Source organism: Macrotis lagotis, chromosome X (genome assembly GCF_037893015.1).
Source record: "Macrotis lagotis isolate mMagLag1 chromosome X, bilby.v1.9.chrom.fasta, whole genome shotgun sequence".
Classification (NCBI taxonomy): Eukaryota; Metazoa; Chordata; class Mammalia; order Peramelemorphia; family Peramelidae; genus Macrotis; species Macrotis lagotis.
In genome coordinates this window covers 95,776,927-95,795,320 of record NC_133666.1, presented here as the reverse complement: position 1 = coordinate 95,795,320, position 18,394 = coordinate 95,776,927, and the positions used below count along the sequence as shown (strand labels likewise).

The window sequence follows — 18,394 nt, the reverse complement described above, 5'->3', positions numbered from 1 at the left end:
AGTTACTTCCATATTTTTCCAACGTTGCCATTGCTGATCGCAACTCCCTCCTTTCTTATTTCTCCACTACCATGTACTCTATTTTCTCTCTCCTTTCACTCTGACTCTGCTGTAGGGTTGCTGAGTGGCGCAGCAGACAGATCCCTGGTCCTGGGGCCAAGAAGCCCTGAGCCCCATACCACCCCTTAGGCCCAGAATCCACGTGGCCCCATGGCCCTGGGCAGGCCTTCCAATCCCAGCCCCTTGCAAGAAGTAAAAAAGAAAATGTGTTATATCTTACCACTCTCCCCCCACGGTCCATCCTCTCCTCCTTTATTCACATCCCCATCCCTTCCCCCTGCTCCCCTTTCCTTCTTACTCCAGATGTCTATACCCCATTGAGTATATTTGCTGTTTCCTCTCCTAGCCATCTCTGATGAGAGCAAAGGTTCCCTCATTCCCCCTTGCCTCCCCCCCTTCCATATCATTGCAATAGCTCATTGTAATAAAAAAAAAATCTTATTATATCTTGGACTATTCCCCCTCTCCTTTTTCTTTCTCCCATTCCATTTCCCTTTTTTTCCCTATTGACTCCATTTTTACACCATATTTTATCTTCGAATTCAGTTTTCTCCTGTGCTTCAACTACAAAAGCTCCCTCTACCTTGCTCTATTAACTGAGATGGTTCATATGAATATTATCAGTATCATTTTTTTTTATACATGCAGTTCATCCTAATTAAGTCCCTCATATTCCCCCCCTTTCCTCCAATCTCTGTGCTTCACCTGAGTCCTGTATCTGAAGATCAAACCTTCTGTTCAGTTCTGGCCATTCCAAAAGGAACATTTGAAATTCCCCTGGTTCATTGAAAGTCCATCTTTTTCCCTGGAACAGGACATTCAGCCTTGCTGGGTAGTTCATTCTTGGCTGCATTCTAAGCTCTTTTGCCTTCCGGTATATTATATTCCAAGCCCTACAAGCTTCCAATGTAGTTGCTGCTAAGTCCTGTGTGATCCTGACTGCAGCTCCACGATATTTGAACTGTGTCCTTCTGTCTGCTTGTAATATTTTCTCTTTGACTTGGGAGTTCTGGAACTTGGCTATAATATTCCTAGGGGTTGGTTTTTTGGGGATCTCTTTCTTGGGGGGATAGGCTGATTCTCTCCATTTCTATTTTGCCCTCTGCTTCTAGAATATCAGGGCAATTTTCCTGTAGTAATTCTTTGAAAATGATGTCAAGGCTCTTTTCCTGATCATGACTTTCAGGTATTCCAATAATTTTAAAATTATCTTTCCTAAGTCTGTTTTCCATATCAGTTGTTTTTTCAGTGAGATATTTCACATTTTCTCCTAATTTTTCATTTTTTTGGTTTTGAAGTATTGATTCCTGATTTCTGGTAAATTCATCAGTCTCCCTGAATTCTATTCTTTGTCTGAAGGATTTGTTCCCCTCAGAGAGTTTTCTTATCTCTTTTTCCATCTGGCCAATTTTGCTTTTTAAAGCATTCTTCTCCTCAGTAACTTTTTGAACTGTTTTATCCAATTGACCTAAGCTGGTTTTTAGCGTGCTATTTTCTTCAGCATTTTTTTGGATTTCCTTGACTAAGCTGCTGACTTCATTTTCATGTTTTTCCTGCATCTTTCTCCTTTCTTTTCCCAGTTTTTCTTCCAACTCCCTCATTTGATTTTCAAAGTCTTTTTTGAGCTCTGTCATTGACTGGGCCCAATTTCTGTTTTTCTTGGAGTCTTTAGATGCAGGAGCTTGTGCTTCCTCATCTTCAGACTGAGTATTTTGATCTTTCTTGGGCTCATTTGCAAAATATTTCTCAATGGTCTTCCTCTTGTTTCTTTGCTTGCTCATTTTCCTAGCCTAAGCCTGTTTTTTGGGGTGCTTCCTGAGCTTTTGTGACACTCCCACAAGGGTCTCAGTGTGTGAGGCTCTGTCCTCCCTCCTGGTCTGTGAATGACCATAGGCACCTCCCTCTGCCACGGGGCTGAGGTGGGGGGGGGGGGGGCTAAGACTGTGATCAGAATCTGAATGTGGTCAGAGCCCCAGAGGTCCTGTTCCAGAGGCAGAGGACAGAGCTCTGCAGTCTTTCTCTTCACTCCCCTCCCTAGGTTCAATGGGCTCATGCCCTGGGGGCTCCTTATGGGCCCCGCCTGCTTCTGTATCCTGGTCTGGGCTGCTGAAAGACTATGCTGCTCTCTGTGTGACATGCGGGCTGGGCTTCATGTGTTCACTCTGGCAGAGGTCCCCCCGCTGTTCCCCCACTTTGTGCCCGGTGCTCCCTGGGGTGCAGCTCAGGAGACTCCCCCGCTGCTGTGAGCCACGGCTTCCAGCGCCCTGGGGCTGCCTCTGGGAGGCTGAAGTTCTTTCGCTCTGGGGTGCCACCCCTCTGGTGGGCCACCCCTCGGACCCCACGTAGCAGAGCCTTTCTGCTCTTTTCCAGGTTACCTTGAGTAGGAGAACTGCCTCACTGGGTCCCTTTGTGGGTTCTGTCTCTCAAAAGTTTAGTTAGAATCCTTAGCTTATGAGTTTTTATCAAAGAGCACCTAAGACTGGATCCCTTCATGTCTCCATCTTGGCTCTGCCCCCCCAACTTATGCTTAAATAAGAGGATCTGGAGTAAGATGGTTGTAAATATTCGTTTATAGATATTAAAGTAGGCAGTGCTTTACATCTCATTTGTGCTGGGCAATTTTTTAAAACTCATTTAACTTTGTAAAATAGGCATAGTGGGTGGTATACCTGCTTTATTCTTAGCACATTTTCTTTTTTAAAAAAATTTTTTTTAGGTTTTTTGCAAGGCTGTGGGGTTAAGTGGCTTGGCCAAGGCCACACAGCTAGATTATTATTAAGTGTCTGAGACTGGATTTGAATTGAGGTTCTCCTAACTCTAGGGCCAGTGCTCTATCCACTGCGCTACCTAGCTGCCCCTGTTCTTAGCATATTTTTAAAGTAATTTTATATCAGAATGTTACCTACTAGAAATGATCTGGTAGCATCTAAGTTATAGGTATATCACAAATTAAAAATTAATTAGCATTAATGACTTTTTACTTTGTAATTGCATCATATCCTTCCCCAAAAAGTCTTGAAGTATAATCTCCTTAGTTAGGAATTAGCATATTATGTAATCGAAAGAGTGCTTAATTTGAAATGAGAAAGCTTGGATTTGAAATCCAGCTCTGCTATTTAATATCTAATGGCCTCAAGAGTTTACTTTACATTTTCTCTAAAAAAAAAAGAAAGGATGAAGTTAACATTTATTAAGCATCTCTTATGTGTTAAACATGTTACAAAGTGAGTGTTGCTGTAACTGAGGTAGGTAGAGAGGGTAAATGACTTGCTAAGATGTTGCACTGCAAATAAATGTCTTGAAACTCAGGCTAAGCTGAAGCCAGGTTAGGTGGGTTTTCCCAACTCCAGACCTCGTAGGCTCTCTTCTCTTGTCACTTGGTTGCATTTTCTAGGGCCTCTTTTAACTCACAATCTTAATTAGCATTTCTTTAGCAAGTTATTCTTCCTGTTAACAGCTAATTCAAGTAGTATGTAGCTGTATTTGCAGGGGTCCTATGACCTTAAGCTAAACTACAGGAGAAGTAGTCTGTTCTTACATTCTGAGATTTCTCCATTATCCAAAGCATTTTAAAGACTCTTCAGAACAAGATTCTGTGGCAAAATAATTTAATTTGAACTTTATTCAATGAACGTCATTGGAATTAAAGATGAAATGTCCAGTGGAGATTTATAGAATAATATATTTGGGAGTTGAAAGGGACCTTAAAAGATCATTTAGTTTAAACCCCACCCTTTTTCCTTTTTTTAAGTTTTTTTTTTGCAAGGCAAATGAGGTTAAGTGGCTTGCCCAAGGCCACACAGCTAGGTAATTATTAAGTGTCTGAGGCCAGATTTGAACCCCAAGGCAAGTGCTCTATCTACTGCGCCACCTAGCTGCCCCAACCCTCCCCCTTTTTTTTAAAGATGAGAAAAGTTAAGTGACTTGCAGGGTTGTACAGTTTTGGGATACTAGGATTTGAACATAACTTCTCACTCCAAGACTGGAATTCTGTGTGAGAAGTGTTTTATAATTGTTTTTAAAAAGTTTCTGAGTGTGCCTTGGCAGATAGGCTCCCCAGGTATTTTATATTATCTGAAGTTACTTTGAATGGGATTTCTCTTTCTAGCTCTTCCTGCTGTATCTTGCTAGACATATATAGAAAAGTTGAGGATTTATGAGGAATTTGTTTATTTTATATCCTACAACTTTGCTAAAATTGCTATTTGTTTCCAGTAGTTGTTTGGATGATTTCTTGGGATTCTCTAGGTAGACCATCATGTCATCTGCAAAGAGTGAGAGTTTTGTCTCTTCCTTCCCAATTCTAATTCCTTCAATTTCTTTTTCTTCTCTAATTGCTGAAGCTAACATTTCTAATACAATATTGAATAGTAGTGGTGATAATGGGCACCCTTGTTTCACCCCTGTTCTTATTGGGAATGCCTCTAGCCTCTCCCCATTGAATATAATGCTTGTTGATGGTTTCAGATAGATACTGCTAATTATTCTAAGGAACAGCAGGACTGGAATTCTGTACACTACCCACTATTTCCTTTTGAGAAAGGAGAGGACCTGTTATGTTTTGGGGGTGGAGAAGGGGTGAGCCTCACAATAGTTCAATGGTACCTCACAGAAAGTAAATGCAGTATACATTTTGACACTTTGACATGCTAATTTTGTAATAACTACTTAAAAAATCAATACCTTTCTTCAAATCCTTTAGGCTCTGGATGGCCAGAATATCTATAATGCATGCTGTACTCTACGTATTGACTTCTCCAAGTTAACCAGCCTTAATGTGAAGTACAATAATGACAAAAGCAGAGATTTCACTCGCATTGACCTTCCTTCTGGTGATGGCCAGCCATCATCTCTTGAACCTACTATGGCTGCTGCTTTTGGTAAGTAACTCTTTGCTGAATCACAAGCACGTTGCTTGCCGTGATACTAGAATGATAGTTTTCTATGTATTAGATGAGAAATGTGTCAGGTAATATTTTTGACAGTTGACACTTAATGAAAATGTATACCTGAAATTTTTTTTCATATTAATCAAACAGGATTTATTAAGATATCTACAAATAGGGGAAGAACCATATTAAAGTATTTATAGCCCTTGTTGTCCTCGTGCTGATTTCTGGATTTGATATTTCTGATGAAGTTATTTAATTACCCTGCTAAATAATCTTTGATTTTTTTTTTTTCAGGTAACATCTTGAAGTAGAAGGCTTTCATTTAAACTAAAATCTAGCACTGGTGAAGCATTTTGCTTACCAAATTGTTAAAATTCTTATTTTATTTGAAAACATTTTTGACATAATATATGGATTGCATTTGTCAGTAAATTCATCTGTAACAAATGGTAATAGAAAATAGAATTGAAAATCAGTAAATAAGATTCATGTTTCCTGAATTCATGAGCCATTGCTTCTTCAGTCACAGGCATATGATGTCTAAGGTTTTAACCATTGTGGTAGAATTTTGTTTGTGTGTGTGTGTGGGGGGGTATATGTTAATTTTTTATGATTCCTACATTTTATCTATTGCATAATTTATCTATTCAATTAATACTTGACTTTTCTTGGTACATGACAGTATGGCTAAGAGCTGTTGAGTTAGTGCAGATTGGCTTGGTTATAGTAATGAGGATCAAAGAGTTGCACTTTGATAACCATAGATGAGCCTTAAATATTCTTATTTTTTTGAATTATATATTTTTTAAAAGCACAATCATTGACTATTATAGCTAGATGAAACCTTTAAGGATCGTGTTGAAATTTATGAGGTCCAAATAAAATACATGAAATGAGTCCAGTATCACATGTTAAAGTGCAGAACCTAAGTTTTCCAAATTATGAATCCTTTTTCTATGTAGCTTGATTTGTTTAATAGCTTCTAAATTGGAAAATACTTTTATACTATTGCAGATCCCAATCCTTATTGCCTGCCTATCTTTATTGAATCATAATTGTTCAAGTTTCCCACAAAGGATCTGTCCAGTATATTTGACACCTTCCTTAGGTGATTCTTGATGTGAGGACAGCACAGTGGAGCACTATCACGCTTTATTGTCCTGACCATAATCTTTTCCACTCTTATTTCTGTGATAACATTCTGTGTTTTATATTGCTTTTATAATTCTAATATATTGCAACTTGTTCAGAAACTCTGGACACCTATCTATTGCCTTTCTGGTGACTCAATTTCCATTTTTCTGGGGCCATATTGTCTCATGACATCATACCATCTCTTTGGGAAAATGTGCAATTTGAAGCTTCAACTGTGGTGATAGTTTTTTTGGCTACTTATTTGTGTTCCTAAAGACAAAGGAATTTGTGGTGTTTTTTTAGTGTAGGAAGATTCTGTGTTGCTTTTTCAGTGTATCAGTGTTCTAGTGTTCATCATTTTTCAGTTAAAAGATTTCTTTCATTTTTATTCATGGTTAGTTGTCTTAAGATTTTGATTGTGACTTTAGACTAGTGGGATTGTAAGCAAACATTTATTAAAAATGATGTTTTGGTCACCAGATGTATTCTAGCAACATTAAAAGATCATAAAACCATTGCCATTGCTAGCATATCTGCTAAATACGACATTGTGTATAGATGTGTAGCAGGTTTGGGACATGGTTTTTATTATCTCTGTCCCTTCCTGTGGGACATTCTTAAGCATATGGCATTTTTATTGATGATTTCGCTATTTTAATAGACTTGAAGCTTTTGACTTGATCAGACAATTTGAATTATAAAATTCTTTCATTTCCTTAGTTAAGGGCTTTTAAAAAACATAATTTATAATCACAAAATTTTGGATTTGGAAGGAATTTTAGAACTCCTTTGGTCTAATGCTCTCATTTTTAGAGATGTGTAGTTCAGAGTTCAGAGGTGCAGTGGATTTGTGCAAGGTCACACAGTATGTGGCAGATTAGAGATGAATCCAGATTTTTCACTCTGAACCTGTCCTATGCTCATTTCACTGTATTACATTAATTCTAAGGTGTAGATTTTTTTTTTTGTTGTTCAAATGACCCCTTACTAGTCCACAATGATACATGTCTCTCTCAAAAGCATAGCACTATACAGATAATTATTTTTGAGGTTTAATTAATTGCCCAGCTTTGAGGTAATAGAGATTTGTGCTGAGTCCCACTTCTGACATTTAATACTTTTGTGACAATGAATAAGTCATTTAATCTCTCCAAGAATATTTCCTTATCTGTAAAATTAGGATAACTTTAGCACTTTCTTTACAGGACTTTTATAATGATGAAATGACATAGATTATAAGATTTTCAAATTCAGAAATAGATTTTCATTTTACTCCTACACAGTGTGTAGTAACTATAAGTGCATTGTGCTTACTAGAATTAAACTATATATGGAGATAGTAAATTCATGAAAGAGACAGAGATAGATAATCATTGAGTAGATGAGTATTAAGAACCTGCTCTTCACTCTGGTGGTATCTCTATCAATCATATCTGTGATCCTAGATTCATTGAAGTATTAACAATAAGAATTTTTTGTTCATAATATTTTTTTATTTGTTGCAAGCTTTAATAAGCAATTTTTAATTTTATTTTCCCCCAATTACATGTTAAAATAATTTAAAAAAATTTTTTTAAAGTTTTGAGTTGATGATTCTTTCCCTCCCTTCAACTTCTCCCCCATCCCTAAGCAGTCAGTTATAGGTTATATACATGCAGTCGTGCATGTGTTAGTTGTTTTATACAAGAAGATTTCAAATAAAAAAAGAAAAAAAGTGAAAAATAGCATGTTTCAGTCTGTATTAAGACTGACATTTTTTTTTCCGGAGTATATTTTATTCTTAGACTTGGATCATTGTATTGCTGAGTAAGTCATTCAGTTCTCCCTCTCTTTGTCATATAATATTCCTGTTACTGTGGACTACATTCTCCTGGTTCTTTTCATTTCATTTTACATCAGTTCATCTAAGCCTTTTTAGGTTTCTCTGAAGTCATCCTACTTGTTTTGTACAGCACAAGAATATTCTATCATATTCATATACCATAGATAGTTTAGTCATTACCCAATTGATGGACATCCCTTCAGTTTTCAATTCCCGGCCACCACAAAAAAAGCTGCTCTAAATATTTTTGTAGAACTAGGTGCCCCCCCCCCCCCAGATGTTTGCTAGTTTTCCCACATTTCCTCCAATATTTGTCATTTTCTTTTTTTGTTAAATTAGTCTGATATATGTGAGGTGGTTCCTCAGAAGTCAGTCAACAAGTTTTTTTAAGTGCTTATTATATGTCCATCTCTATACTAGGAACTGGATTCAAGGTCAGAGGATGTGTTCAAATGAAGGAAATAGCAAGTACATATACAGCATAAATATAGCTAATAAATGCAAATATATGCTAACTACATAAAAATCAACTTATTTATATAGCATCTAAAATTTATACACCACTTTTTCATAATGCTGTTTCCTTAGTGGCAACCTTCTAGAATGGATTATTCTTTCCTGGAATTGAATGTTGTTTCCTGTTTCTTAAGTAGACAGTTATATTTGAATCATGTGTACTAAAATTTTAGTCTAGATATTTGTTTTTATCATTTTGTCACTTCCAGCATGGAAACTCACTATAAACACAATTCAGGAGTTGCCTCAAACATTCACTGTACATGAGCCCATAGCTCATTGGTGTCAGAAGTGAGACTGAACCCACTTTCTATCTCTTAAGGCCATTCCTATCATGTGCCCTCTTTTGTCAAAATTTATTTGCTTCATTTTTATGGAGCGGAATAACCTACTTGTAGGCATTTAGTTGCACAGGTCCTGGATTTGCATTCATACTGGCAATACACCTACAGGAAAATTCCTTCTTGTATCTTTTCCTTGGAAAGTTTCATCAGTAAGAATAATGGGAATTGAAACCCAAGGGATATAGAAGGATATGAGAAAATGAAATTTGTCTAGAAAGTATTTTCATGGTTCATTTCCATTTCCAAGAAAATTTGGATAATGGTAAAAGTAAGGGATCAGAAGCCAGATTATACGGATCAGGTATTCCCAGGTGTTTAAAACCTAAACATGTCGGTCCCTGTGAGTAGGAATTGTTTGATTCTTTGTCCCTCGAGCATAGTACAGTACCTAACAAATAGTAGGGACTTGATTGAAATGCTTCTGTAGTTGTAACAGGACTCTGAACTCTGTTCTTTGGAGATTAAAGTACAGGCATATGTGTGAAAGCACTTTAAATGCTAAATATTTAAAGGTCATGTATTTATTATTAATATTTGGACTAATTTTATCACTATATTCTATGAAGTCTGCTTCCTACTTAAACTGAAATTTTTGCTGTGTTATAAATCTCTTAAATAGCCAAAGTAACTTCCATTTGGAGAATTAATTATTTAAGGCTCCTTAATTAGTGAGAAATATATTTTCTGTATATTTAACAATCTTCTTAAATAATAGCATAATTTTTAGTCATTTCTGTCCCAGAAGGGGTTTCTGGCTAGGATGTATGTTAAGTAGCATAAAAACGTTTGTGCTAAAAAGAAAGTGCTGAGTGGCTTCCTTCTGCCATTTAGCAATACTTTTTTAATCTAGACATTTCTCATTTCTATTTTGCATTAAAATAATTATAATGATTTTCAAAATTCTAAGGTTTGTCATCCATATATATCAACTTTGACATGTCAGATTCAGTTATTAATTTTATGGTGGTAGGTACTCTGGAGGAAAGATTCACAGGTGGGATTAGGAACCTTGATTGTTTTTTTAAATATGACATGATTGTTATCTACTGTACTTAGTTGTCTTGCACTTTTAAAAACCATGAATAAATTCTTTATATTTGATAGGAAGAATTAAGAGTTTTTTCCCCCCTTGTTCAACAAAATCACAGTGCCTTTCTTTAGGTTTAAGAGTTCCAATAAAGAGACTTTGGTAAGATAAAGTCATTTGAAGTATCTTTTTTATTTTTTAGAGATGAATTTGGGAATAAACCTCAAACTACAGAACAGGTGAAGTGAATATAGTTGCCAGGCCTAGACCTGAGTTCAAATTTGACCTCAGATATTTATTAGCTATGTGACCCTGGGCAAATCACTGCACCTTGTTTACCCTCAGTTTCCTCATCTGTAGCATGAACTGAAGAAGGTAATGTCAAACTGCATCAGTATCTGCCAAGAAAACCCCAAGAAGAGTTGGACACAACTAAAAGCAACTGAACAACAATAATTGTACTTTAAAAAAGAGACCTAATTGCAGTAAAATAGATCTTTGAGTGTAGCTGCCATCGTTTCATGGTGCTTCTTCTCTGTTGCTCCTGCTCTTTTCCCCATTTTTGTCTTTATATCCTTTATTAAGCCTTCTCTAGCCATCAGTTCTCCCTCTCTTTTAGCTCTTAAAACATCTGGACTATACCTCTACTTTGGCATTTAGAATCTATCCATCCATCCATCACCTTCTATTGTGTTTTCTCTTATGTACTAGCCTCAATCAATTTAAAACTTTTTAGAGTTGGGTTCCTTCCCCAGCCACTTAATGCTTTGTATTACCATACATGAAGGTTCAATAAATGATGATAGATTTCTAACCTAGCTCATTAGTCCTTTTTTTTTTTTAACACAAAATTTAACTGAATTAGAGGTAGTGACTCCCTGCCTTGAATCACACAATGTTGGTTGGCTCCTCAGAGGCTTTACCTATTTGAGCAAGTTCTTCATGAATTGGGTTCATATGTTGATGTCTAACAAAAATGACAGAGTAGTTTGATTGTAATTGCTTTGTAATATTTCTGCTGCCTGCTTTGTGGAAGGTATTATATTTGATTTTGTTGTTTTCTAATACTAGGTGCACCTGGTATAATTTCCTCACCATATGCAGGGGCTGCTGGATTTGCCCCAGCCATTGGATTTCCTCAAGCTACAGGTAAGTTTCTCCTTGGATTCATATAATATAAAGAAAGCTATACTATAGTTAATCTTACTGTATATTCACATTTGCTGCTTATAATCATTGTATTCACACTACTCATCCTTGATACTAAAGCCCTGCAGCATTTTTGTCTTCTTGCAGTTTCCAGATTCCAAGTGATAGGAGCTGATGTCAGTTTTAGGAAAAGATCAGTTTAGCACAGGTAATTGAGGATTGACTACAACAGTCTTAAAAGTTTTAGTCTCCATTAACATTAGTGTAATAGACATCACTATTTGAATGATAACATAAGAAAATCATTTCTGTCCGTGTATGTGGAAAGAAATGTACGAATGTTAGTTATAAGTTGGGCTGGGTTTTTTTTTTTTTTTTTTGGTTTTGTAAGGCAATGGGGTTAAGTGACTTGCCCCAGGTCACACAGCTAGATAATTGTTATTAAGTGTCTGAGGCCAAATTTGAACCCAGATCCTCCTGACTCCAGGGCCAGTGCTCTATCTACTCTGCCACTAGCTGCCCCTTGTCATATGTTTCTAAGGGAACATTTTTTATCTAGTGATTATCATTTTGTGAGAAATTTCTTGATTAAAGACCCTTTTTTATCTTTTCCAGTTATTACATATTAAAATAAAAGATGTACTTAAAAATGAATGTAATAAAGTTGGGGGTGGCTAGGTGGTGCAGTGGATAGAGCACCAGGCCTGGAGTCAGGAGTACCTGAGTTCAAATCTGGCCTCAGACACTTAATAATTACCTAGCTGTGTTGTGTGGCCTTGGGCAAACCACTTAACCCCATTGCCTTGCCAAAAAAAAAAAATCCTAAAAAATTTTTTTTTAAAAATCTAAAAATGACTGTAATGGTTGATTGTTGGAAAATCATGGATGCTTGTATGGTGAGGATTGATGATCTCTAATCTTGTTGAAGTGTATGGTATTCCAACCCTTTTCTAACATTGTGGCAACTCTAAACTTATTGTGCTGTTTGCTTTTTCTTTAAAGAGCTAAATAGAATCTTTCCAAGGTGTGTCCAAGGCCAAGGTTATTCCTATCACTAGACTCTATCGAAAGGTATAATCTTTAAATCATTTCACACAGGAGTTGCTGAAATATTCCACTACCTTCCTGTAACCCTTCATTTCCTTGTCAGTGTTACAGTTACTTAGTATAGTAATCTTTCATGCTTTTTCCTTTTGTGTATGAGAGTTTTGGCTTTTGGGATTCAGACTTTTCTAGGAAAGAGGCTGAATTTTTATTTTGTGATTATATTAAGCATACTTGTCTTATAAAAATACGGTGTTGTATGGCTTCTTTGTAATTGGTGGTTGGTTTAAGTAAAATTGTACTTGAGAATCTAGAATTTATATATTGGGGAATTAATAGCTTATTAAATGAAGTTTTGAGATGAAAGCATTTTGGGTGTAGGTTAATAAATGAATCTTTTCACATTGTGAATATCAAGGCAAAAAAAAATGGAACAAAATTCTAGTGTTGGAATTCCAGGATTGGAAAAATTTAAGCTTATTATTGAGGCAAACAATCCTCTTTTTACCAAATTTTAAGAAAGAGACTGGATAACTTTTATCCTGAGAAAAGGTTGATGAAAATTAATGATAGAATAAAAATAAGTGCAAAATTTTTCTTTTTAGATAAATTTGCTTAAGTAAATATTTCAGAAAATGCTGGGAATAATGTCTTTTTATATCCTTTTCCTGGATATTCAGTGATTCTTACTCTGAGACAGTTAATTGTCTCATCGGGAAGAAAATAAACTTACTTTTTGAGATTATTCTTCTACTAGTCCCATTCTTGGAACACATCCCCTTTTCATCTCCATCTGTTGAAATCTTTTTTTACTTGAAGAGCCAGTTAAGGTGCCACCATCCTCAGAGAAGGTTCTCTGCTTTATAAAACTTATTTATATACCAACACACCCACCTAGGGCAAAATCTGAAAGTGATTTCTTCCCCCTTTGATTTTTTTAGAGTACTTTTAAAGATCTCTTCTTCTATGTCTTTTATCACATTCTACCTTGTATTATACTTTTTTCTTGAACATATCTGTTCCATTGAGGAGTTTGTTAGTTCCTTCAGATTAGAGACCTGTATACTGAAATGTTTCCTCAGGGTGGTTAACTATAAGACTTGACCCTCAGGTAGAGCTATCAAGAAAAAAAGTCAATAAGTGATGATATTGTTAAGACTTTATTATGGTGTTAGGAGTTTTTTAAATATATAAATTCTTTAAAAGTTTCAATGCTCCTGATAACTAGAAAAATTAAATATATCTGATATTTTTGTGAAGGGCTTTCAGTTCCAACTGTTCCCGGAGCTCTTGGTCCTTTAACCATCACAACCTCCGCTGTCACTGGAAGGATGGCAATTCCTGGTGTTCCTGGTGTACCAGGAAATTGTGTTCTGCTTGTCAGCAATCTCAACCCTGATGTGAGTTGAAAAGCAGTATATGTAAAAAATTCAAGAAGTGTGATAACTTTTATATATATAAATATACTCTTTAAATATTTTTTATTTTTAAAATAAGCCAGGATTTTAAGGGTTTTTGGTTTGTTTTTTTAAACTTAAAGTCTGGTTTTAAACTTATTCTGGTTTTTTGTTTTGAGTCAAAACCTATACCATGGTAGAACTTGTCAGAGGTTCATGTTCTAATGATCTAAGGACCACCTCTAGACTGCAGTAAGGCATCAGGGTGGGACTTCATTTAGGCGCAGTACTTTTTGCAGTAGTCTTTGGCTTGACTTAAAATTTGAATGCAATTGAGGTTTTATAAAATGATTTTGTTGTGCAGTATCATAGAGGCATGTTGCATTGATTCAAAAATTGGAAACTTGTTTAAAGAAAAAAATTTCTTTCTTGTAATAATGACCTTTTTAAAAAATTTGTCACTAACAATAGTGACTTAGGTAAGGATAAAGAATTTTGGAGAATACTTCAGTTATTTTGCTGGTTTGTTTTAATTAAACACATTCACATATAAGTTTTGACAGCTTTTTGATAACCTCTTTTTTTTAGGCATTTACATTTGAGGGGAAAAGTAAAGTTTGTGCTTTTTTTTTAAATTAGGCTATCACACCACATGGACTTTTTATCCTGTTTGGTAAGATTATTTTTTATTACTTTAAATAATAAAGCTTAAAATAGAGAAAATTTTGGCTTGGGTTCATTGTTTACTTGTCTGAAAAACTGAACTTCTCTTATGTTAATTATGCTATCATTTAGCTTTCAGTATTAAAATAAGCTTTCATTTGTTTTAATTTCCAACCATATGACAGAATTGTTGAAAATATATTTAACATGGAGGGGAATTCTTATAGTAGAAGTAGTAGGATGGCTATTGTTAGTTGAAGGATGGTTTATAAAATAATAGGATTAATTATTATTATTTTATTTAGCCATTGTATAGAATCTTTCTTCTATTTTATAACTTTCTATTAGTTGTATTTTATTGTCTAGTATATAGTAGTGTTTAATTGTATTTAAAGTTTTGAGTTTCTTGGAAATAGAAGTGAAGTGGATAACATTCTAAAATTTAGTTATAATTGGACAATTAGATAAATTTAAATTATTTAAATATGCTTATCTAAAGAAATTAAAGTTAAGATCATTATGTACTAAAAAAAGAAAATGCTTTTAAAATTTCCACAGGGGTGTATGGTGATGTACAGCGTGTGAAGATTATGTTTAATAAGAAAGAAAATGCTTTGGTTCAGATGGCAGATGCAAATCAAGCTCAATTAGGTATTAAAAAATGGATTATGTTAATTTATATGTATTGTGGAGCTGGTTTCATTGCATAAACTAATAGCATAACATTTTGCTTTTTGGTTTTGTTTTAAATAAATCTTAGTTGGTGACATAATCTGTATATAGGGAATTTAGAAGCCATCTTATTTTTACTTGTATCCTATAGGGATCTCTTCCTTCCACAGCACTGAGAAAAGTGCTGATGGGGCCAGCTAGGTGGCACAGTGGATAGAGCACTGGCCCAGCAGTCAGGAGGACCTAAGTTCAAATCCAGCCTCAGACACTTAATTACCTAGCTGTGTGACCTTCAGCAAGTCACTTAACCCCATTGCCTTAAATAAAATTTTTAAAAAATAAGGAGAGCTAATGAAGTCAAGCAACCCATATCACCTTGGAGCATATGGGGGAGGTGTGAGAATTATTTTCTCTTGCATTCAGCTCAGTGACATGTCTTTGTAGCTTCTACCTTTTTTTTCTTCTGGCTCTAGTCTTTGGAACTAGTTGGGGAAAGTGTTAAACACTATTCTACCTACCAGCCCATCAGATGGTTTATAGGTAGCTATCACATAAAGATAGCTATCAAGACCCTGTTAAGTCTTCTACAAACTGCATATTTCCATTTCCTTTAGCTGTTCCTGATATTGTATGGTCTTTTGTGGCTTCTGATGTCAAACTCAAGGAGAAATAGATGCATATTGGATATTGATGTATTTATTTTGTTAAACATTTTCCAGTTTTTGATCAGGTTCCAGTATCACTCAGAAGTTTTGCAGACTGTAAGTTTGCAAGCTATGTCTAGGTCTCTAGACCCAGTAACTCTTCTGATTGCTCTTTAGCTTCTCAATGTCTTTTCTAAAATAAAGCAACCAGAATTATGCATGATACTGTATAGATGTGGCTTTTCCAGGGTATACCACTTGAGCTCTCTTTTCCCATATTCTGTATACCGTTCTTTGCTTAAGCACTATTGTACTTGTTAAAATCTGAATGAATTTATCTCCATATAAATTGTCTGTTGATTTTTAAGGTTTTGACAGAGTGATGATTTTTTTAAGTAAATTAAGATCCATAAAATATTTTTCTTTTTAAAATTGTATAAACATTTTGTTGCTTCTATTTAGCAGAATTTGTTTAGTATAATTTAATTGATAATTCTCTTTTTGGTAATAACAATGTTGTCCTTCCTTTTCTTTCTTTTTTTTTCTTTTTTGCAAGGCAAATGGGGTTAAGTGGCTTAACAAGGCCACACAGCTAGGTAATTATTAAGTGTCTGAGACTGGATTTGAACCCAGGTACTCCTGACTCCAGGGCCAGTGCTTTATCCACTGCGCCACCTAGCCGCCCGCCCCTGTCCTTCATTTTCAAAAAAGATCATGACATGAGGGAGGTGATGCCACAACAATCACATGAATTGGATTTAAGTGAAGGAGTGCTGTGCTAAGTCACCAGCCTCATTTTTTTCCTTCAGAACCTTCTGGGTCCCAGAATCAGGATGACTGGAGATGGCCCTGGATGTGAGGGTTAAGTGACTTGCCCAGGGTCACACTGCTAGTTTCAAGTGTCTGAGTCCAGATTTGAATTCACCTCCTCCAAACTTGAGAACTGTTGCTCTTACCCACTTCACCATCTAGTTGCCCTGCAGTGGTAGGATTATATAGATCAGTCTTTCAATCTATTGGTTTTGTTTTATGAAAAGATTTTCTTCCATTCTAGCATTCAGATAGTGAGCTCTTCACCTAAATTATTCATAATTTTTGTTTATAAAAGCATGGTTTTTGAGAGCAAAAACCTGTGATACATGAGAGTATTTGTTTTTGGTTAAAAAAGAATGTTGCTCATAAAACCTTTGCTTAGTAGTATAACAGACTATAAATTGCAGAGCTCTTTATCTGAATATTACCATGGAAGAAATTTCTTTCATGAAAATAGTAGGTTAGAAAACTAATTTTTTTGACTTTTTACCTTGCCACTAAAAGGTGGAATTTTTATTAATAACAAACAGTTGTTAAAGTAGTTGCCTTTAGTTATTCTGTTAAATTCTATGTAATGAAATAATTCTATGAATTTAAAAAAATCATCATTCCTCAGACAAAGCCCTAAATGATAAATAGATGTGAGACAGATTAATTCAGTTTATAGTAAGTACAGTAGTGCTAAAAAGACAACTGTGTCTTTCTATGGTTTTAATATTGACATTGTTTTTGGTAAAATTTAATGTTGATTGGGTAGAATTCTAATGGAGAAGTTAATCCCTTGTACTATCCTGATCAGTCCACATCTGGAGCTAGCATGGAATTGTGGATGAAAAAGCATTATAAGTTTAATATGTGCTAGACGTGGGGATCTCAATACAACAGACATGGTGGTCCCTGTTCACAGAAGCTCTCAGTCTAATTATGGAGATAACACATAAGAGAAAATGGAACTCCAAAGCCAGAAATAGATGACATGGTGCTGGAGGTTACAACTTCACTGGAAGGAATAGAGTTGATGTCTCCTCCTAGAAGTAAATGAGAATTATATATCCAAGTCAGTAGACTTGGATAGTTTCTGATGGAATAGGAGAGATTTAACCTCTCTTAGAGAAGACTTAGGAATTTGACTCAGGTGGGAATGGTGATAGGGTAAAGCATCTTGAAATAGTGCATAAGTTATTATACAGAGAATCATTATATTTCTTCTGAAGTTAAATGAGACCCAGAGAGTTGTGAATTGTCATAGCAGAATTAAGTCCCAGGTTTTTTGACTCCAAATCCAGCATTTCGTCTCCCCTAATAATTAGTTAGCTACCTTAAAATGTAATGAATTGCTTTGAAAAGCAATTTCTCTTCATTGTGGAAGTTTTCAAAGAGTGTGAATGGAATAATTTTAGGAGGAAATTTCATTCATCAAGAAATTGAATTAGATGACCTTTATCTTTATATTTTGTATTTATTTTTGTTTGTTTACTTATTTAATGTTTTATATTTATTATAGACTCAGTGTTTCTTTGAGTCTATACTTCATTTTGAAATAGCTTTTTTAATGCTTTTAAGATCAGTGTATGCATTTTGCCACATCTTCATTCTGCCGTATAAACCCTTAACCCTCACTGACAAGTTTGGAGGACTAAGCTAGAGTTTAAGATAAAGAATCTTTATCAGTTTTGACAGAATATAACTTCAAATTTTTCTCATACCCGAATTTGATATTTTCCTCCCTCATTGCTAGCCATGAACCACCTGAGTGGACAGAGACTTTATGGAAAGGTGCTTCGTGCTACTCTGTCCAAACATCAGTCAGTCCAGCTTCCTCGTGAGGGCCAAGAAGATCAAGGTTTGACTAAGGATTTTAGTAATAGTCCTTTACATCGTTTTAAGAAGCCTGGGTCTAAGAACTTCCAGAATATCTACCCTCCATCTGCCACCCTGCATCTCTCAAACATCCCGTATGTAACTAATTGATTGTTTACTTAGTTTATTTATGAAATACTGGTTTTAAATGTAGCTGAAGAGAGTTCATAAATTGTGAAATTGCATTTACAGTCTTTAATTTCTTATGGTACATTAAATAGTATCTTTAAAATATTGTTTCCATAATAAAAAAAGTTTGTAGTTTGATTTTTTTTAAGTTTTTAAATTTGTTTAATTTCTTTGCTAAATGATTGGATAATTACAGAATCCTGAAGTACCTGGTTAAATAACTCCTTA

The 18,394-nt window shown here is 35.2% G+C and overlaps 1 protein-coding gene across 5 annotated transcripts in view; it reads left to right on the top strand.

Moving 5' to 3' along the window:
• PTBP3 (polypyrimidine tract binding protein 3) overlaps window positions 1-18,394 on the top strand; it is a 138,088-nt gene that overhangs the window by 110,758 nt on the left and 8,936 nt on the right. For all 5 annotated transcript variants that reach the window (XM_074200151.1, XM_074200152.1, XM_074200150.1 and 2 more), the window contains 6 exons: window positions 4,763-4,940; window positions 10,867-10,944; window positions 13,249-13,388; window positions 14,025-14,058; window positions 14,607-14,699; window positions 17,916-18,132. In XM_074200151.1, coding sequence (XP_074056252.1) covers window positions 4,763-4,940; window positions 10,867-10,944; window positions 13,249-13,388; window positions 14,025-14,058; window positions 14,607-14,699; window positions 17,916-18,132 — 740 coding nt within the window. The remainder of the gene's footprint in view (window positions 1-4,762; window positions 4,941-10,866; window positions 10,945-13,248; window positions 13,389-14,024; window positions 14,059-14,606; window positions 14,700-17,915; window positions 18,133-18,394) is intronic.